This window comes from Bombina bombina, chromosome 5 (genome assembly GCF_027579735.1).
Source record: "Bombina bombina isolate aBomBom1 chromosome 5, aBomBom1.pri, whole genome shotgun sequence".
Classification (NCBI taxonomy): domain Eukaryota; kingdom Metazoa; phylum Chordata; class Amphibia; order Anura; family Bombinatoridae; genus Bombina; species Bombina bombina.
In genome coordinates, this window is record NC_069503.1 from 125,385,508 (window position 1) to 125,406,417 (window position 20,910).

Below are 20,910 nucleotides of genomic sequence, written 5' to 3' on the forward strand. Positions count from 1 at the left end.
TTATTTTTTCCTTGCATATTAAGTTTCTCATATTGGTTGGCGGAATAGTTCCCTGCTGCACATCTTTCAGACTGTGATACAAGATGCAGGAATAGAGTTCTATTTTCCAGTATTCCAATTACAATAAATGCTATTTGTTAATGGGGTTTGCAAATCACCTCTTAGGTGATTTATTTGCTCATCCCACACATCCTAGCTACAAACCTTAAACTATAAGAATCTCAGCAGCTGAGATTCACATTATTTTTAACACTTATTTCTTTAGTGTTCTAGTTCGCCTGACAGAATACCAAGCCCTTTTAACAAAATGAATCCAGCTGAGATGACTACACTTCTACAGACTCTAACTCAAAGAGTAGATTCCTTGACTGAAGGGTTAAATACACTTAGAGCTGAAAACACTGCACTCAAAGCTTACATTAAGGATTATATTGAGACAAAATTACATACTCCTGAACCACAAGTTAGTTTACCTGAAAAATTCTATGGTGATAGGGCACACTATAGGGACTTTAAGAATGCATGCTTACTTTTATTTACACTGAAAACCCAATCTTACCCCACTGACAGGATCAGAGTCTTAACAACCATATCTTTCCTAAGGGGGGAACCACGTAGTTGGGCAAACAGTTTTTTTGAATCTAATGACACCATATTAGACTCTTTGGAGAATTTTTTCTCTGCAATGGGACAATTATACGAAGACCCATTTAAGCAACAAACTGCAGAAACCGCCCTTAGGGCACTTAAACAAAAAAAAAGAATGGTGGAAGATTACATAGCAGACTTTAAGAGGTGGACAAAAGACTCTGAGTGGAACAACTTATCTTTAAGGAATCAGTTCCGCCTGGGTCTTTCAGACGCGGTTAAGGATGAATTGTCCCGAACTGATATGCCCCCCACTCTAGAGGGGTTGATAAATCTAAGTATCACAATAGATAGACGCTTACGAGAAAGACAACATGAACGATCATATCCTGATTCTTACACAAAGAAAACCACTAGTCTTACACCCTCTATCTCCTCTGCAAAGTCCCACTCTGAGCCAATGGATATTGGGTTATTAAAAGCCCCTTTAACCGCACAAGAAAAGACTAGAAGGAGAGAAAATAATCTCTGTCTCTACTGTGCGTCAGATGAGCATACAGTAAAAGAATGCCCAGTTCTCCAAAAATCTAACAGGGGTAAGTCCCTATTATTTTCCTCTTGTTGCAATACATATGATAGTAGAAGTGCCTATTGTAAACTTTCACTTCTTTTCCAGTGGGATCTCCATCGTCTCCACGTCCCCGCAATTATTGACTCAGGAGCTACTGCTTGTTATATTGATAAAGAATATACACTTAAGAATAAAATTCCACTTATGCAGAAAAAGTCTCCTGTTTTATTAAGAGGAATTGATGGTAACCCTATCTCATCAGGTCCAGTAGCTTATCAAACTATTCCTCTCTTAGTTAGTTCCACAGATCATCATAGAGAATACCTTACATTTGATGTTATCTCCTCCCCTGTTTCTCCGGTTATACTTGGTTTAAATTGGTTAACCTTACATAATCCCACTATCTCCTGGGACACTCTCTCTGTAACCTTTGACTCAAAATACTGTTCAACAACTTGTTTCCCTATCAGTATTATGCACACTTCCACCACTGACTTAGATTTCCAGTTACCTGATGAGTATAAGGATTTCGCTGATGTTTTCTCCAAAACTGAATCTGAAACTCTTCCACCTCACAGGAAATACGACTGCCCCATAGAGCTAGTCCCTGGAGCTCAGATTCCTTATGGCCATATTTTCCCTCTATCTAAACCTGAACTTACACATCTTAAAACTTATTTAGAGGATAATTTAAGGAAAGGTTACATACGGCCCTCTACCTCACCAGCTGGTGCCGGTATGTTTTTTGCAAAAAATAAAGACGGCAGTTTACGCCCCATAGTTGACTACCGACAGCTTAATAAGGTGACAGTAAAAAATCGCTACCCCTTACCGCTTATCCCAGAATTAATAGAGAGATTGGAAGGGGCTAAATTTTTTACAAAATTAGATCTAAGGGGAGCGTACAATCTGATCCGAGTAAGAAGTGGTGACGAGTGGCTGACGGCTTTTCGTACTCGCTACGGCCTGTACGAATATACCGTGATGCCGTTCGGGCTATGTAACGCCCCGGCCACTTTCCAACACCTAATAAATGACTTATTCAGAGATTTCCTTGACGTTTTCTTAGTCATTTATTTGGATGACATTCTGATCTACTCAAAAACCTTAACTCAGCACATATCACATGTCAGACAGGTACTTTCTAGATTAAGAACTAACTACCTATACGCAAAACCTGAGAAATGCATATTTAATTCTAATAAAATAACCTTCTTAGGTTACGAAATAAGTCCTATGGGTATACGTATGGAGGAAGGTAAAATTCAGGCAATTATTGATTGGCCTGTCCCCAAATGCAGAAAAGAGGTTCAGAGTTTCCTCGGTTTCGCGAACTTTTATCGCAAATTTATTAAAAACTTCTCTAACATTGTTAAACCCTTAACAAATCTGACTAAACAAAATGTACCTTTCCATTGGGATCAGCTTACTCAAAAGGTTTTTGAAGATCTAAAAAACAGGTTCACAACAGCTCCTATCCTCAAATTTCCTAATCCTGAATTACCTTTTGTTCTCGAGGTAGACGCTTCTGATGTCGCCGTGGGAGCCGTGCTCTCTCAACGCCAAGGTTTAGATCAACCTCTCCATCCAGTGGCCTTCTATTCTCACGGTTTGTCCCCCCCTGAACAAAATTATCCTATTGGGGATAAAGAGCTTTTGGCCATCAAGATGGCACTTGAACACTGGCGACATCTCTTGGAGGGTACCAAGATACCAACTTTAATTTATACAGACCACCGTAATCTGCAATATCTCAAATCCACAAAGACTCTGTCGGCCAGACAGGTACAATGGAACCTTTTTTTTTCTAGATTCAATTATCAGATTGTTTATCGTCCCTCAAACAAAAATCATAAGGCAGATGCACTATCAAGGCTTCCAATGTATGTCCGTTCAAAGTCCTCGGTAGAAAGCATTATACCTCCTGAAAATTTCATCTCATTTGTTATTGACTCCGAATCTTACCTAAAGGGAGAACAACTAAATGATACAAATAAACCTTTACATCTACTACAGAAAAGAAGTAACGGTCTCTACTATTTTCAGGACAAATTGTACATTCCACCCACTCTACGTCAGATGGTTCTTGAATCCTCACATGACTCTCTACTCGCAGGTCACCCTGGTGTCAGGAAAACCCAAGAACTTATAGGGAGGAATTACTGGTGGCCGGCTATGTCGCGAGATGTGAGGACCCATATACTCTCCTGTAGAAAATGTACCATATCAAAGAGGTCAAAACATTCTCCTTATGGTTTATTAATTCCTCTTCCTACACCCAGTAGGCCTTGGCTAGATATCGCCGTTGATTTTATCGTTGATTTACCTAAATCAATGAATAACACAACCATCCTGGTTATTGTTGACCTATTTAGCAAAATGTGTCATTTCGTTCCATATCACAAACTTCCGACAGCATCTGAAACCATCCAACTTCTCATCTCTAACGTCTTTAAATATCACGGAATACCTGATAGCATCACCAGTGACAGAGGAACTCAATTTTCTAGTAAATTGTGGTCTGAGTTTTGTAAAACCTTTGGAATAAATAAAAGATTAAGCACCGCATACCATCCCCAGTCAAATGGCCAAACAGAAAGATCAAACCAGTGGCTAGAACAATTCCTCAGAACATATTGCTCATCTCAACCTCAAAATTGGTCCACTCATCTATCCTACGCTGAGTTCTGTTTTAACAATACCGTTCACTCCACTACAAAAGAAACCCCCTTTTTCGTGAATTATGGGTTCCATCCAAGGTTTCAAATTCTACCTAATCTTCAGACTCCCTCATTGTCTGTTTCAGAACTAGCTGATATGATTTCTTCTAATTTCACTACCATAAAGGCCAGTATTGATAAGGCCAAAAGAACTCAAAAGTATTATTATGATAGGAAAAGGACTCCGTCACCGGTCTATTCTGTAGGTGACTTGGTGTGGTTATCCACGAAGAACCTCAACATGAAAACCCCTTCTAAAAAACTCTCGCCTCTGTTCATAGGGCCTTATCCTATATCTCACATCGTTAACCGGAATGCTGTTCGTCTCCAACTTCCAGATTCCTTCAAGATTCATTCTACCTTTCACGTTTCACTGATAAAACCCTACAGAGCACTCAGGGATTCTCTTCCCTCTTCTTTGGCTGTTCCGTTGGTAGTGGATCCAAACACCGAATATGAAGTACACTCCATCCAGGATTCTAGACTTTCCTGTGGAATCCTCCAATATTTGGTCCGTTGGAAGGGCTATTCTCCGGAGGATGACTCCTGGGAGCCTGCCTGCAACATATCTGCTCCCAGACTCGTTGCCTTATTCCATCGGAGGAACCCGGATCGCCCTCGACCTTGAGCCCCGGGGTTGCTCCTTGAAGGGGGGGTCCTGTCAGGATCCTCCTAGCTGACAGCCTAATTTTCTTTGACATTATACTGTTTCTTTAAATTTCAATTATCTTTTCCAGCCAGCCTATAAATCTCCCAGTATCCTTTACTTCATTGCTTGGTATTGGATTTTTCCTCATCTAGCTACTGAACAACACGCAGTTGTTTACTAACCTAAAGCTATTTTGATCTTTTTCTATTTTGTTTGCTGTCAAGTTCAAGTTTATTATCCTCACTTGCCTGCATACCTCAACCAGGCTCCGCTATTAGCAATAAGCGTAGCAACTCTCCTACTTTGTTTTCCGGATCTCCTTCTCAGCCACCAGTACTGGGATTCCTCCGCGGTGACGTCACACGCCAACTTCACGGTACTCACCAGCTCCTCACTGCTTCTACCGCTCCGGATTTTTACACACAGGTCAGTCACTTGCTTTCCTGACTACCGAAGCAAACTTTGTAGTATACTCTAGCTTCACTGTTTTGATAATTATCGCTGTACCACCAACGACATGTGCGTATAAACTAGTGACATTCCATTCTCTCTAGTCTGCCTTATGAAAAGTTGTTACTCGCAATACCGGTTTATAATTCATTTACTGCCATTATATTTTTTCCTTATTTTTTCCTTGCATATTAAGTTTCTCATATTGGTTGGCGGAATAGTTCCCTGCTGCACATCTTTCAGACTGTGATACAAGATGCAGGAATAGAGTTCTATTTTCCAGTATTCCAATTACAATAAATGCTATTTGTTAATGGGGTTTGCAAATCACCTCTTAGGTGATTTATTTGCTCATCCCACACATCCTAGCTACAAACCTTAAACTATAAGAATCTCAGCAGCTGAGATTCACATTATTTTTAACACTTATTTCTTTAGTGTTCTAGTTCGCCTGACAGGCTACCATCAGTAACACACTATGCCGCCAGGGACTCAGATCCTGCAGTGCCAGACGTGTCCCCCTGCTTAAGCCAGTACATGTCCGGGCCCATCTGAAGTATGCTAGAGAGCATTTCGATGATTCCAGAAACAGATGGGGATAATGTCATATGGTCAGATGAAACCAAAGTCGAACTGTTTGGTAGAAACACAACATGTCGTGTTTGGAGGAGAGAGAATGCTGAGTTGCAACCAAAGAACACCATACCTACTGTGAAGCATGGGGGTGGCAACATCATGCTTTGGGGCTGTTTCTATGCAAAGGGAACAGGATGACTGATCCGTGTACATGAAAAAATGAATGGGGCCATGTATCGTGAGATTTTGAGTCCAAACCTCCTTCCATCAGCAAGGGCATTGAAGATGAAATGTGGCTGGGTCTTTCAGCATGACAATGATCCCAAACACACTGCCCGGGCAATGAAGGAGTGGCTTCGTAAGAAGCATTTCAAGGTCCTGGAGTGGCCTAGCCAGTCTCCAGATCTCAACCCCATAGAAAACCTTTGGAGGGAGTTGAAAGTTCGAGTTGCCCAGCGACAGCCCCAAAACATCACTGCTCTAGAGGAGATCTGCATGCAGCAATGGGCCAACATACCAGCAACAGTGTGTGACAACCTTGTGAAGACTTACAGAAAACGTTTGACCTCTGTCATTGCCAACAAAGGATATATAACAAAGTATTGAGATGAACTTTTGATATTGACTAAATACTTATTTTCCACCATAATTTGCAAATACATTCTTTCCAAATCAGACAATATGATTGTCTGGATTTGTTTCCACATTTTGTCTCTCATAGTTGATATAGTATAGTATACCTATGATGAAAATTACAGGCCTCTCTCATCTTCTTAAGTGGTAGAACTTGCACAATTGGTGGCTGACTAAATACTTTTTTGCCCCACTGTATAACCTTAGCCCTAACCCAAATCTAACCTTATCTCTGGCAGAGAAGGAAAGCAGCAAAGAAGTGGAATTCAATTATTTATTGAGCACAGCCAACAAGCAACATTTCGGGAGTCAACCTCCCTTAATCATGCAATGTTTGCTGTCCTCAATAAATAATGTAATTCCACTTCTTTGCTGCCTTCCTTCTCTGCCAAATATTTGGATACTTGTGGGTCTCTGTGGTGACCTAGGTTGGCGTGCAGTGGCCTGCTGTGCTGGACTGTTATCCTTTATTTACCAAATCTAACCTTAGCCTTAACCCTAACCTTAGCCCTAACCCTAACTTTAGCCCTAACCCTAACTCTAACCTTAGCCCTTACCCTAACTCTAACCTTAGCCCTAACTCTAACCTTTGCCCTAACCCTAACTCTAACCTTAGCCCTAACTCTAACCTTAGCCCTAGCCTATCTATAACCTTAGCCCTAACTCAATTCTAACCTTATCCTTAACCCTAACCTTAGCCCTAACCCAACTCTAACCTTAGCCCTAACCCTAACTCTAACTTTAGCCCTAACCCAACTCTAACCTTAGCCCTAACTGTAACTCTAACCTTAGCCCTACCTCTAACTTTAGCCTTAACCCAACTCTAACCTTAGCCTTAACCCTAACTCTAATCTTAGCCCTACCTCTAACTTTAGCCCTAACCCAAACTTTAACCCTATCCCTAAACCTAAATCTACAGTTAGAAATAACCCAATGCTAATTGTAGCCCTAACTTTAACCTTAACCCTAGCCCTAACTCTAACCTTAGTCTTAACCTTAACTCTAACTCTATCCCTAACTGTAAATCTAAACTTAGCCATAATCCTAAATACAACTTTAGTCCCAACAGTAAATCTAACACTATTCCTAACCCTAACTTTAAACTTATCCCTTACTCCAACTCTAACCTTATTTCTGATCCCGTCTTTAAACTTAAGCCTTACTCTAACCTTAGCTCTACCGTAACTGCAACCTCAGACCTATCCCATCTCTAACCTTAGCACTAACCCTACTTCTAACCTTAGGCCTAGCACTAACTCTAACTTCATCCCAACCCTAAAAGCAACCTTTGCCCTACACAAACATTAACCTTAGCCCTAGACATAGCCCTAATCCCAAACCCAACGCTTGCCCTAACTCTAAAATTAGCCCTAATTGTAGGCCTAACCTAACTCTAAACTAAGTACTAACCCTAACTATAACTCTAACCTTACACTTAGTCCTAACTTTAACCTTTGCCCTAGTGTACTAGCCCTAATTCAAACTTTAACCCTAAATCTAATTATAACCTTAGCCCTAAACCTAATTTTAACCTTTACCCTAAACCTAATTTTAACCTTTGCCCTACTCTTAACCATAGACAAAGCCCTAATGCGAACCCTAGTCCTAACTCCAAGACTAGTCCTAATTTTAACCTTAGAACTAACCCCAAACCTAGTCCTAACTCTAACCTTAGCGTTAACCCTACCCGTGCACATACTTCTAACCACGGCCTTAATGCAAACTGTAGCCTAACCATAGCCTACTATGTTATCCATATCTATAACACTAATCCTAGACATCATCCTAACCATCTGCTTAACGTGAACCTTTGCTTTAACACCATTCCTAACTATAACTCTAAATGTAACCCTAGCCTAGCCCTAACAGTAGGCATAACTTTAAATGTAGCACTAAATCCAACCCTAGAACTAATCCTATTCCTAGATATAACCTTCATAGCACCAAAACTGCTAGTCCAAGCCTTTATTTATATGTGCATAGTATATATATATTTACAGTCATATATACACATATAACAACATTAATATATATGTACACTTATATAAACATATCTATAAGTGCATAATAGCCCTTTGCCAGTAGAGTAAAACATGATAAAATAATTGGTTACAGAGTCCGGTCAGTCTTCATATGATGAGCCCTGCTTACATTTTTGCGGTGCAGACCCCTAGCTATACTGGTTCAGAACGAGAGACCTTTTATACTCCACCAGTGAGCTACATTCATTTTGGTCTCGGCATTGAGTACGCTGAGCCCTGGTTGCTAAAAGACTGGCTCAGTAGTCTTTGGGTCAATTATTCGAAGAAGGCTGGTATAGGATGAACTTACGTATGGTAACTGGACCTGTCAGAGCCTATATTAACATCCTCTTCAGGGACCTCTTCTCCTTTGCAGTTTTTGTTTACTTAAACTAAAAGACACTGACTGCTATGATTTCTACTATTTTAGACTTAAGCAGGCACTGATTATATTGTCTTTGCTACCTGTCCCTGGAGTCATATTTGGCTTTCTCTATATCGTTTTTTTCCTGAATTTTAATACTTAATCATTTCATAGTTTACTTAGTTCGACACTGTTCACTGCTTATGTTAATATATTGACTAAGATACCAGGCAAGCTCTTATAGCTACTACTAATCCCCTTATTTTGATATAAACTTCAATATGGCACTTTTCCAATTTACTTGAGGGCTTTATAACTACACCTATTTTCTTAATTCAATGTTCTGTTAGCTGAGGAGATTTTATTAATTCTTTGATGTATCATTTCTGAATAGGTTAATCTGGACTATATTCAAGGTCTTACTTTTGCCAGGACTGGGTTTCTTAGGATGCCCATACTTCTTAAATGCATTCTTCTTGTTTCTTATTAATAAGACTGAATAACCATTATTAATGGATACTTTGCCTATACCAATATAAGGCTCTAATGTTTGACTTATGTATACTTAAGCTCTCCTAAGCAATCAACATGTCTATAAATATGCCAGTGACCTTCTTCTTTTCCCTTTCTACCTATTGAGATTTTACCTTAGGCCTCTTAAATTGGCCACAGCTAATTTAATGCTGGACAATATATTGCCCAAGCCCCCTAACAATTCTCCTCATTTAAGACAAAATTGCTTCCACATATAGGTTTAGTCCAGGTGCTTTTACTCTTTCCATCACATCACCTCAAAATTTATATTTAACATGTCATAAAACTCATTAGTTGCCCCATATTGTTGTGTTTTTTTATAGTTTATTTAATTAGAAGGGAAAATAAGGTCAAATCCTAATTCGTATTCTAACTCACAAGATTTAATTGTATTATGGCAATCTTAGATTATCTCTGTTTACTAATGATGTACCCATTTTTCTTGACATATTAGGACACTACGGATTTCCCTGTTATATAGCTAGAAAGGTTGTATACTTTACATCTATCCTGTTTAGAAAGATTAAGAGTTGTGAATTGAATTAATTTCCATTGCTTTGCTTAGTCTTACTACTTGGTAGAGTGTCCTGTCTTCCATGCTTGAGAGGAATATGACAATCTAACAACCTAAATATATGATCACTGGGCTAACTAAACTGTACTCATGCCTAGTATAACTAAACATCCTAAGGTTTAACTTAAAGCAAATGTTACACACTACTATTATCTACAATGCTATATCTCTCTATGAATATGATATGTATCATATTTATGTTATTCCTGTCTATGGCTAACCTCATAATATTGTTATTACCCTTTGCTATATGCTATTGCTGATACTATATCGAGGGTTAATGTTCAGTCATTGACATTCAAGTGTTGTACAGTCTAGACCTTGTGATGATCCTCACTATATCTTTATGTAGATATTTATAGATGCCCCGTACTCAATATAACAAAGTTTCCACTTTATGCTTAAGCTTTATATTACACTAAGGCTTATTTCATGTTAAGATAACCTGAGGAAAATACAACAAATCTATAATCTAATCATAGACGTATCAGGCTAATCAAAATGTTTTTATACCCAATATAAGTAATTTCCTCATGGGCTAGGTTTAAGTAACCCTCACACACTTTTACTGTAACACTTGCCAGTGCTAGTTTACACTATTGACATAGCTATTTTATAAGCCACTATGCCGTACAATACTTATACTTTGCATAGCATAGAGGTTTTTGAACATCGAATTGTTTTTTTTTCCTTAAGTTATATCATAACTAGGGTTGCACCGATACCATTTTTTTAAGACTGAGTACAACAGGGCCGGACTGGAAATAAAAAGCAGCCCTGGAAAAATATGAAGACCAGCCTTATTTTCTGTTGAGTCGGTAGAATGCACAGGACCCATTTCTCTCAAGGGGGATTACTGGGATACTCCTTCCCCGATATTTTGTTCACAATTAAATTATATTACTTTGCATTAAATAAAAATGCCAGATTGATATTATATATGCACCCTAAAACCCAATTGCATCCATTAATCACCCCTTTAAGTTGTAGCCTTCCAGCCCCAGCTGCTGCAGCCCACCGGGAAATTTCCTGGTATCCTGGTAGGCCAATCCAGCCCTGGAGTACAAGTACCGATACTTGTTTTCAAATACTCGCCGATACCAATTACTGATACTTTTTTTTACTGTCATGTGACAGTTTACCAAGCACAATACAGACTAACTATTTAAGATTCCTTATTTATAATTATGAAGGACTGTTCCTCAAAAGACATTATGAAATAATAAGAGTTTTATTTGTCACAAAGTTCACAGAACATGTTTATAAATAAAAATATTACAACAAAAAAATATTAATAACAACAATAAATAACAAATATAAAATTACAACCAACCAAAAGTGCAATACAGTAAAAAAATAGAACAGTGCACTGTTTAATCATGGGGAACAACACTATGGGCTAGATTACATTTGACTGGCAAGCTTTACCAATGATCTCATTACATGTCCTACTCCATTAAAGGGACAGTCAACACCAGAATTTATGTTGTTTTAAAAGATAGATAATCCCTTTATTACCCATTCCTCAGTTTTGCATAAACAACACAGTTATATTAATATACTTTTAACCTCTGTGATTACCTTGTATCTAAGCATCTTCTGACAGCCCCCTGATCACATGACATTTTATTTATTATCTATTGACTTTCATTTTAGCCAATTAGTGCAGTGTCTGCCACAACCCACAGGCGTGCTCACAATGTTATCTATAGGGTTTACCTGAATTAGCTCTCCCCTGCTGTGAGAAGCAAATACAAAAGCATGTGATTAGAGGCGGCCTTCAAGGGCTTAGAAATTATCATATGAGCCTTCCTAGGTCTAGCTTTCAATTAAGAATACCAATAGAACAAAGCAAAATTGGTGATAAAAGTAAATTGGAAAGTTGTTTAAAATGACATGCCCTATTTGAAACATGAAAGTTTTTTTTGGACTTAACTGTCCCTTTAAAGTCTATGGAATTGGAAATGTGAACAGAGCATTGGTAAAGCTTACAAAATCAAATGTAATCTAAATCTAGTCCTATAATTGCAGGATGAGTGTTCATTGGAATTAACTTAATTTGTCCTATGAGTACTTTTCCTGCAATTATATAATCTAAGGGTATGGATGTTCCTCAGAGTACAGTATGTTTTGAACATAATTGTGCAAGATGAGAACTAGCAGTAAAAAAGGCAATCAAGCAATAAGAATAATTTTTTAAAAGTTAGTGGCAAGTTCTTTTGAAGGAACAGAACAGAGGCATCTCTGCATGTTCAGTCTGTTTTTGCTATCAGTAAGGAGGTTCGACTCTAAGTTGAACAGTCTTTCACTTTCCACACTACTGCATGGGGCAGAAAGATATTTTTGGGCCATTTTAGCCAGTGCTGGAAATCTCAGTTTATTAACTGCCCAGTACTTCAGGGGTTTGTCTGAACGAGGTACAGTGATCTCTCCTACAATAATACAAATAACAACAATTTGTATTGGCAGAACAACAGTAAACAATTTTTAGTTTAGTCTCCACTCCAGCTTAAAATGAAATGAGAACATGCAGTTTGAAAAAACATCATAAGATAGCATATGGGTAGGAAGTGGAGGTATCGGTTTAAGTATCGGTGCATTTACACGAGTACAAGTACTCATGCAAATACTTGGTATCGGTACTGATACTAGTATCGGTATCGGTGCAACCCTAATTATAACGATTATCTCTTGCCTATTCCCCAAGTCACCCTCCTCCAGTCTTAAATAAATTATTCTAACATAGCTACCTACCCCTCTTAGCCTAGAAATTAGCATCACACTTGCCTTACTCCATATGTTTACTGTTAAAATAAGCTCCGGATTTCCCTTAATATTTTACTATATGACCCCTCCAATCATTAATCTATATATACAGTACTAACCCCCTAATGACATACTCTCTTTCTTGTGCCCATACATTTCGAGCTGCCAAATGTCTTATGGTCCATACTGACATTTCGTCCTGCAACTATTTCACTAATAACAACTTTAGAGGTCCTGCCATATTCCTCAAGTTGGCCTTATATATATGGCTTCGCCCCTCCACCCCCTTCACCCTTTTCCTCATTTAAATAGCGGTGCTTACCCGCTGAAATTCCCCCCCCCCCCCCCATATTATACATTCATTCCTTTTCTCTTTAAAGCTCATAAAGAGCTACCCATCTGACCATCAGTTATTTTTTAGATCCATAGACCATTTGGCTCAAAAGTGTGTTTCCAACTGGTCAGTCACTTATGCAACTTTATTGCAAAATAGAGGTTTCATTAGCCTACCTACTGTATATTTTATAACTGTCAAAATATTCTACTCAATTCTATTTGTATTTTATCTTTTGTCTTGTTGTTAAAAGGCGATCTTTGTTTTATGTTTGTTACGCAAAACCTCAATAAAAAAATAATAATGAAAAAAAAAAAACATGATAAAACATATTTATGCAATATTCCTAATTAATAAAGATTTATACTATGTATTTACTGTAAATATTTCACATTTTTCAACAATTTTTCTCTCTCCATTGACAATTTTTACTAAATGATATATTTATATATCATTTCAGGCTTAAAATGAGAAACCTACATATACACTCTGTGGTATCAGCAAGTGGAGAAACACATAAGCAACATTAGATAATCTGGCCCACATCCCTTAGATAGGACAACTGTGGATTAGAGGAAATGTAAAGATTTATGGCCCTTTATAAACATATAAATGTTACTGACAATGTCACGCTTACCTGCAGAATGCTCCAGTACTTTCTACAATGTAACACTGTCCGCCATTGTAGCAATAAGTCGGATAAATATCACAAACTGACTTGCAGGAGTTGTTGCGTTTGACATATCCGTTCCGACATTCTGTGCTATTGTCACTAGAACCAGAAGCAGTCTGGGTTAAATCCTTGTTGACTTCTGGGTGGAATTTAGGTTTAAGATTACCTCCATAGAGATTAAATGTATGTTGTGGGGCCTCCTTCTTACCAGTTGACTTATCATTCACCTTTACAGTCTGTACTCTGGGTTTAACAGTTATGTCCTCCACCTCATCTACTTCTTCAATATCATCATCTTCATCATCCTCAATGCCTCCCTCTTCATCTCCTTCTGAGTAAAAAGAAGTTGGTGGATAAAAATCAGAGTCCTCAAAGGGTGTAAACTCATCATAAAGCTCTGGTCTGGGCTGAGGTACTTCCTTGCCATTGAATTTCTTGGTAACATCTCCATTTGTGGTGTGGGAATTAGACTGTCTCCAAACATCACCCCATTTTTTAATTTCATCAAGGAAATCATAGTAATCTATAGGCTCACCATCGTGATGATCAAAAGGTGGTTCAGGAGGGTGTAGTGAACCAACAGAAGTTGAGGTAGGAGCAGCGGTGCCTTCATCTATGTCCTCATTAACCATTGCCATATCAGTGCTACCTTGAGCATCCTGAGATGCGGACTTCTTGGAAACTCCTTCCAAAACTGGGTTCATTTCTTGTGGCTTCCCTACCTCTATACCAATTTCCGGGCTTGATGACTTTTGCAAGTTGTGATCATTAAATCCAGGTTCTGAAGATGAGGGAGGTTCCAAGACTGTTTCTCTAGACACTTGCAGAAGGTGATCAATTTCTGCAGAGTCTTGACTAATGACTTTGTGCACCGAAGGATTAAGTATCCCTTTTCCATCAGTATAGGTGGTATGAGATGGAGAGGCAGTAGCTAGGCCCATAAACCCTCCAAGATCCCAGGCTTTTCCCACAGAGCTTGAGTGTGTGACTTGACTTGGCTGTGTTCTAACATGTTGGTCTCCACTCCCAGAATCCTCTTGACTTTCTGTAACAGATGTAGTTCCAACTTCAGGCAGTTGCTCCTTATCAACAACCTCCTGACCACTAGGCCAAATTAAGCCAGTCACCACTTCCACACCCCCACTATTGTGCTCAGCTAACAATGATCTGTCAGCAAGTGTCCTCTGATTGTAAGATTCCCTGCTGCATCCCCCACAGATTGCAGACTCATTATTTTCAATAGTTATTCCATTAGTGTGATATTTTACAGTAATTTCTCCATTTGAAAGGTCATCATTCAAACCAACTGTTGTAGTTGTGGTAACTTCAGAAGTAACCATATAGTCATTTGCTGGCTTTTTCTGAGATTGTTTTTCTTTAATGACACTCCAGGCATTATTATCCAAGGAAGAACTATCTCTACCATCTTGGGGTTTCTTAGCTTGGTCATTTTCTAGAAGCGCTTGTTGGACTTTAGCATCTGGCTCATTATTGTATGGATTCCCTTCCATGACACTGGTTCTATTTTTAGGTTCTGAGGAAATTCACATGGAATATAAAGAGGGAAGAAAAAGACACATGAAACAATGTCCTCTAATGAGGTCGCTTATTGCAATTAGTAAATGAATGCAGTGCGCTACCATGGATTATGCCTTGATGTGATTGTTTTAATGAAGGACATTAATAACTACACAACGGGAGTGTGAGGAAACAGACAATGATAAAATATCCCAGCAACCTTCAGCACATCTAGAAATCATTTATACAGAATGTTAACCAGATACCACCATGCAAATAACTTATATGGGTAGTTTGTATATATCCAGTTATACATAGTATATATCACAAGTTGAACACTGCAGCTGTAATTTTAAAGGTAGATTCAAATAAAGCTATATTTGCGCTCCACTTTGTATTACCAGTGCACTCAAATGTGCACTAGTATTACAGGCGAGGTGCAATGTGAGAGCGCTCTTCCATAGGTAAGACACAGCATGAGAACTTGCGCAGTGAAGGGGGTAGGTCGTGCAGCGATAGAAAGCAAATGTAAATAACACGATTTATGCTTAACTGATAAATATATTTCTTTCCGGATATAGAGAGTCCACATTGTCAACAATTACTGTTGGGAAAATAACTCCTGGCCAGTAGGAGAAGGCAAAGAGCACCACAGCAAAGCTGTTAAGTGTCACTCCCTTGCCCACAATCCCCAGCCATTCGACCGAAGGAAAATGGAAACAAGGAATAACACAAGGTGTAGAGGTGTCTGAGGTATAGTAAAAAAATAACTGTCTTAAATTAAAGAGCAAGGTCGTGGACTCTCCAAATCCGGAAAGAAATAGATTTATCAGGTAAGCATAAATCTTGTTTTCTTTAATAAGATATGTAGAGTCCACAACGTCATCAATTACTGTTGTGAACCAATAACAAGCTGGAGGACACAGATGACTAGGGAGGGATAACAAGACAGGCAGACCTAAACAGAAGGCACCACCGCTTGAATAACCTTTCTCCCAAAAGAAGCCTCAGCTGAGGCAAAAGTTTTAATTATAAAGTATGCAAAGAGGACCAAGTTGCAGCCTTGCAAATCTGTTCCACAGAAGCTTTCTTTTTGAAAGCCCAAGAAGAAGAAACAGCCCTCATGGAATGAGCTGTAATTATCTCAGGAGGCTGCTGACCAGCAGTCTCATAAGCAAGCTGTATTATACTTCTCAACCAGAGAGAAAGAGAAGTAGCAGTCACTTTCTGACCCTTACTCTTTCCAGAGAAACAAACAAACAGGTCAGACGACTGGTGAAAATCCTTAGTCGCCTGTAGGTAGAATTTCAGAGCAAGCACAACATCCAAGTTGTGCAACAAACGTTCCTTATGAGAAGAAGGATTAGGACATAGAGAAGAAACAACAATTTCCTGATTAATATTTCTATCTGAAACCACTTTAGGAAGAAAATCCAATTTAGTAAGAAGAATCGCCTTATCAGCATGAAATATAAGGTAAGGCAAATCGCACTTCAAAGCTAAGAGTTTTAAGACTCTCCAAGCAGAAGAGATAGCAATAAGAAACAAAACCTTCTAAGATAACAACTTAATATCTATGGAATGCATTGGCTCAAATGGAGCCTGCTGCAAAACTCTAAGAACAAGGTTAAGGCTCCAAGGAGGAGCAACAGACTTAAACACAGGCCTGATTCTGACCAGGGCCTGACAAAAAGATTGAACATCTGCAACATCCGACTGACAATCCTTTCTCCAGACCTTCCTGGAGAAAAGACAAAATTCTAGGAATCCTAATCCTACTCCAAAAGTAGCCCTTGGATTTGCACCAATAAAGGTATTTACGCCATACCTTATAGTAAATCTTTCTTGTAACAGACTTGGGAGCCTGAATCATGGTCTCAATGACCGACTCAGAAAAACCACGCTTAGACAGAACTAAGCGTTCAATCTCCAAGCAGTCAGCTTCAGAGAATCAAGATTTGGATGAAAGAATGGACCCTGAGTTAGAAGGTCCTTCCTCAGAGGCAGCCTCCAAGTTGGAAGAGATGACATCTTCTTCACTAAGTCTGCATACAAGATCCTGCAAGGCCACGCAGGAACTATTAGAATTTTTGATGCTCTCTCCTGTTTGATACGAGCAATGACTCGTGGAAGGAGAGCAAACAGAGGAAACAGATATGCCAGACTGAAATCGCAAGGAACCGCCAGAGCATCTATCAGGGCAGCCTGCGGATCTCTCAACCTTGAACCGTCCCTTGGAAGCTTGTCGTTCTGTTGAGATGCCATGAGATCCAACTCCGGCATCCCCCACTTGAGGGTTAACCTGGAGAACACCTCCAGATGGAGTGCCCACTCCCCGGGATGAAAAGTCTGTCTGCTCAGGAAGTCCGCTTCCAAGTTGTCCACACCTGGAATGTGGATGGCAGAAAGACAGCAATTGTGAGCATCCGCCCACTGAACAATCTGAGCCATCTTCTTCATGGCTAAGGAACTCCGAGTTCCTCCCTGGTGGTTAATGTAAGCCACTGAGGTGATATTGTCTGACTGGAACCTGATAAGCCATCAAAGCATTGTAAATCACTCTCAACTCCAAGATGTTTATGGGGAGAGCCGACTCCTCCAGAGTCCATAGTCCCTGCTCCTTCAGCGAGTCCCAGACTGCTCCCTAGCCCAGCAGTCTGGCGTCCGTGGTCACAATCACCCAGGAAGGTCTCCGGAAGCAAGTGCCTGAGACAGATGCTCCAAAGAAAGCCACCACGGGAGGGAGTCTCTTGTCGTCTGATCTAGATCTATCCTCTGAGACGGATCTGAATGGTCCCCGTCCCATTGTCTGAGCATGCATAACTGCAGAACTCTCAAATGGAATCGAGCAAAGGAAATGATGTCCATGGAAGCGACCATCAGACCAATTACCTTCATAGATTGAGCCACTGATAGCCAAACAGTAGACTGCAGAGAGAGGCAAGAGGAGAAAATTTCGGATTTTCTGACTTCTGTCGAAATATTTTCATAGATAGGGAATCTATTATGGTCCCTAAGAAAACTACCCTTGTAGCTGGAACAAATGAACTCTTTTCCAGATTCATTTTCCATTTGTGGAAATGTAGAAAAGACAACAAGAGCTCTGTATGAGAGTCTGCTTGTTGAAAGGATGGCGCCTGAACCAATATGTCATCCAGATATGGTTCTACTGCAATTCCCCGAGACCTGATCACTGCCAAGAGAGCCCCCAAAACTTTTGAGAAAATTATGGGAGCTGTGGCAAGGCCAAACAGAAGAGATACAAACTGAAAGTGTTTGTCTAGAAAGGCGAATCTCAGGATATTGTGATGATCCCTGTGGATGGGAACATGAAGATACGCATCCTTTAGGTCTATGGTCATCATGAACTGACCCTCTTGGACCAAAGGCAGAATGGAACGAATGGTTTCCATTTTGAAGGATGGTACCCTGAGAAACTTGTTGTGACACTTTAGGTCTAGAATAGGGCAAAAAGTTCCCTATTTTTTGGGAACCACAAAGAGATTGGAATAGAATCCTAGACCCTGTTCCCTTACTGGAACTGGAACTATCACTCCTAGGAAAGAAAGATCCCGAACGCAATTCAAGAATGCCTCTCTTTTTATCTGGTCTGCAAATAATCTTGAGAGGTGGAACCTGCCCCTGGGAGGAAAAGTTTTGAATTCTATTTTGTAACCCTGAGATACTATGTCCACAGCCCAGGGATCTGGGACATCTCATATCCATGCTTGATAAAAAAAGAGAAAGTCTGCCCCTACTTGATCCAATCCTGGATCAGTAGCAAACCCTTTATGCTGATTTAGACTCAGCTGCGGGTTTCTTAGATTGCTTCCCCTTGTTCCAAGACTGATTGGGTTTCCAAGAAGACTTGGACTGTTCCTGTTTGGAAGAGGAAGACTTTCCTTTGAAGTTACGTATTGAACAAAAATTACTCTGACGCCCTTTAGGTCAATTCTTCTTGTCTTGTGGTAGAAAATACCCTTTTCCACCCATAATATCAGAAATTATTTCTGTCAGACCAGGTCCACACAAGGTCTTACCCTTGTAAGGAAGCACCAGAAGCTTGGACTTAGAGGTAACATCAGCTGACCAAGATTTTAGCCACAATGCCCTGCGGGCTAGCACCGCGAAGCCAAATATCTTGGTTCCCAGTTTGATCATTTGCATGGTAGCATCAGTAATAAAGGAATTGGCTAACTTGAGAGCCTTAATCCTATCTTGGATCTCCTTCAAGGGAGTCTCTACCTGAAGAGAATCAGACAAAGTGTCGTACCAATAGGATGCCGCACTTGACACAGTGGCAATACAAACTGCAGGTTGCCATTGAAGACCTTGATGAACATATATCTTCTTCAAATAATCCTCCAGCTTTTGTCCATTGGATCCTTAAAAGAGAAGCTATCCTCTATAGGAATAGTGGTTCTCTTAGCCAGAGTAGAAATGGCCCTTTTTACTTTAGGCACTGTGCGCCATGAATCTTTAATGGAGTCAGCGACAGGAAACATCTTCTTAAAGACAGCAGATGGGGAAAAAGGTATCCCCGGCTTCTCCCATTCCTGTGCAATAATCTCCGTTGCACGGTCTGGAACAGGGAAAACTTCCACAGTGGAAGGAACATCAAAGTATTTATTAAGTTTACTAGATTTCTTAGGGTTGACAACGACAGGCATATCGGAGTCATCCAAAGTAGCCAGTACCTCCTTTAACAAAACACAAAGGTGTTCAAACTTAAATCTGAAGGTTAGAACTTCAGCATCAGATGAAGGAATTATACTGTCCGAATCTGAGATTTCACCCTCAGAAGTTACCAACGTATCCTCCTCATCAGACTTATGAGAGATGGCAACCTGAGTAGCAGAAGATGGAACAGAAACCTTACTATCTGAATCTCTAATTTTCCTCTTGTGTTTTTCCTTTAGCATAGGAAAAGCAGATAATGCTGCAGATACCGCTGAAGATACTTGAGCAGCAAAATCTGCAGGCAAATAAACTCCTCCAGGAGATTGAGAGGAACCACAGGGCACTGCATGTGACGCCATTGAGGCTTGGGACGTTTGAGGAGAAAGCTGTGGCAATGCCTGAACAGCATCATCCTGGGAGACATTAGACTCAGAGGGCAACAATCTGCTTTTATTTTCAATAGTTGTGGTTAAAAAGGCAGAACAAAATTGCAAGGGCAACACAATTTGTGCCTCAAGGCACAGCAAGCATTTACCAAAAGACACAGAGTCTTGCTCCATGACCATGCAGGTAATAATCAAAATAAATAAAGAAAAAACGTTCCCTTATAATTTTAAGAATTGTCTCTTTAAGCAAGGAAAAAATAAATCTTGTACTATTGCTTTCATTTTTCTGTCCCAGCTTAAGTATGAAAGAGTGAATGTGCGCTAAAAAAACAAACAAAAAAACTACTATCACTTTAAATGCAGAGTGAGAGTAACACTTTTACGATTTCCCTCAGTAGCGACCTCGCCCCCTCTGCCTTGACTGAGGTGCCTACCTGCCCATTTGCCAAAGACGAATGTCAAAATAAATGCAGAGCTCTGTCGCACTCGTACACCCCAGCCGACACCGCTCCTGTAACTGAGAGAGTGCGTCACATAACCGGAAGAGATAGATTGCGCCGCACAAAGGCGCAAAAGAAAAGCCGGCAAAGTAAAAAGAAACTGATGTCAGCAGTCAGTTGATACCTCCTACTAAAATCAAGACCAGAACAATAGCACCTGTTACTGCAATACTACAATCTGAGCTAGTACTAGGCAGTCAAGTTGCACACAAAACACCCACACAGAGTCCCTTATGCCTTGAATAAATATTAAAGACCCACAGGGAAGAAAATAAAAATTAAGAGCCAAAATTACAAGTTAACCCCTTCATGTCACAAAGGGGTTAACTCCTCAGTCTCCAAAAACACATGCTATATAAGTGCCTGCCACCTG

At 39.8% G+C, this 20,910-nt stretch overlaps 1 protein-coding gene across 1 annotated transcript in view; it reads right to left on the bottom strand.

The window, feature by feature from the left end:
* CSPG5 (chondroitin sulfate proteoglycan 5) overlaps window positions 1-20,910 on the bottom strand; it is a 176,110-nt gene that overhangs the window by 139,894 nt on the left and 15,306 nt on the right. The window contains exon 3 of the mRNA XM_053715645.1: window positions 13,418-14,987. Within this exon, the coding sequence (XP_053571620.1) occupies window positions 13,418-14,987 (1,570 nt within the window). The remainder of the gene's footprint in view (window positions 1-13,417; window positions 14,988-20,910) is intronic.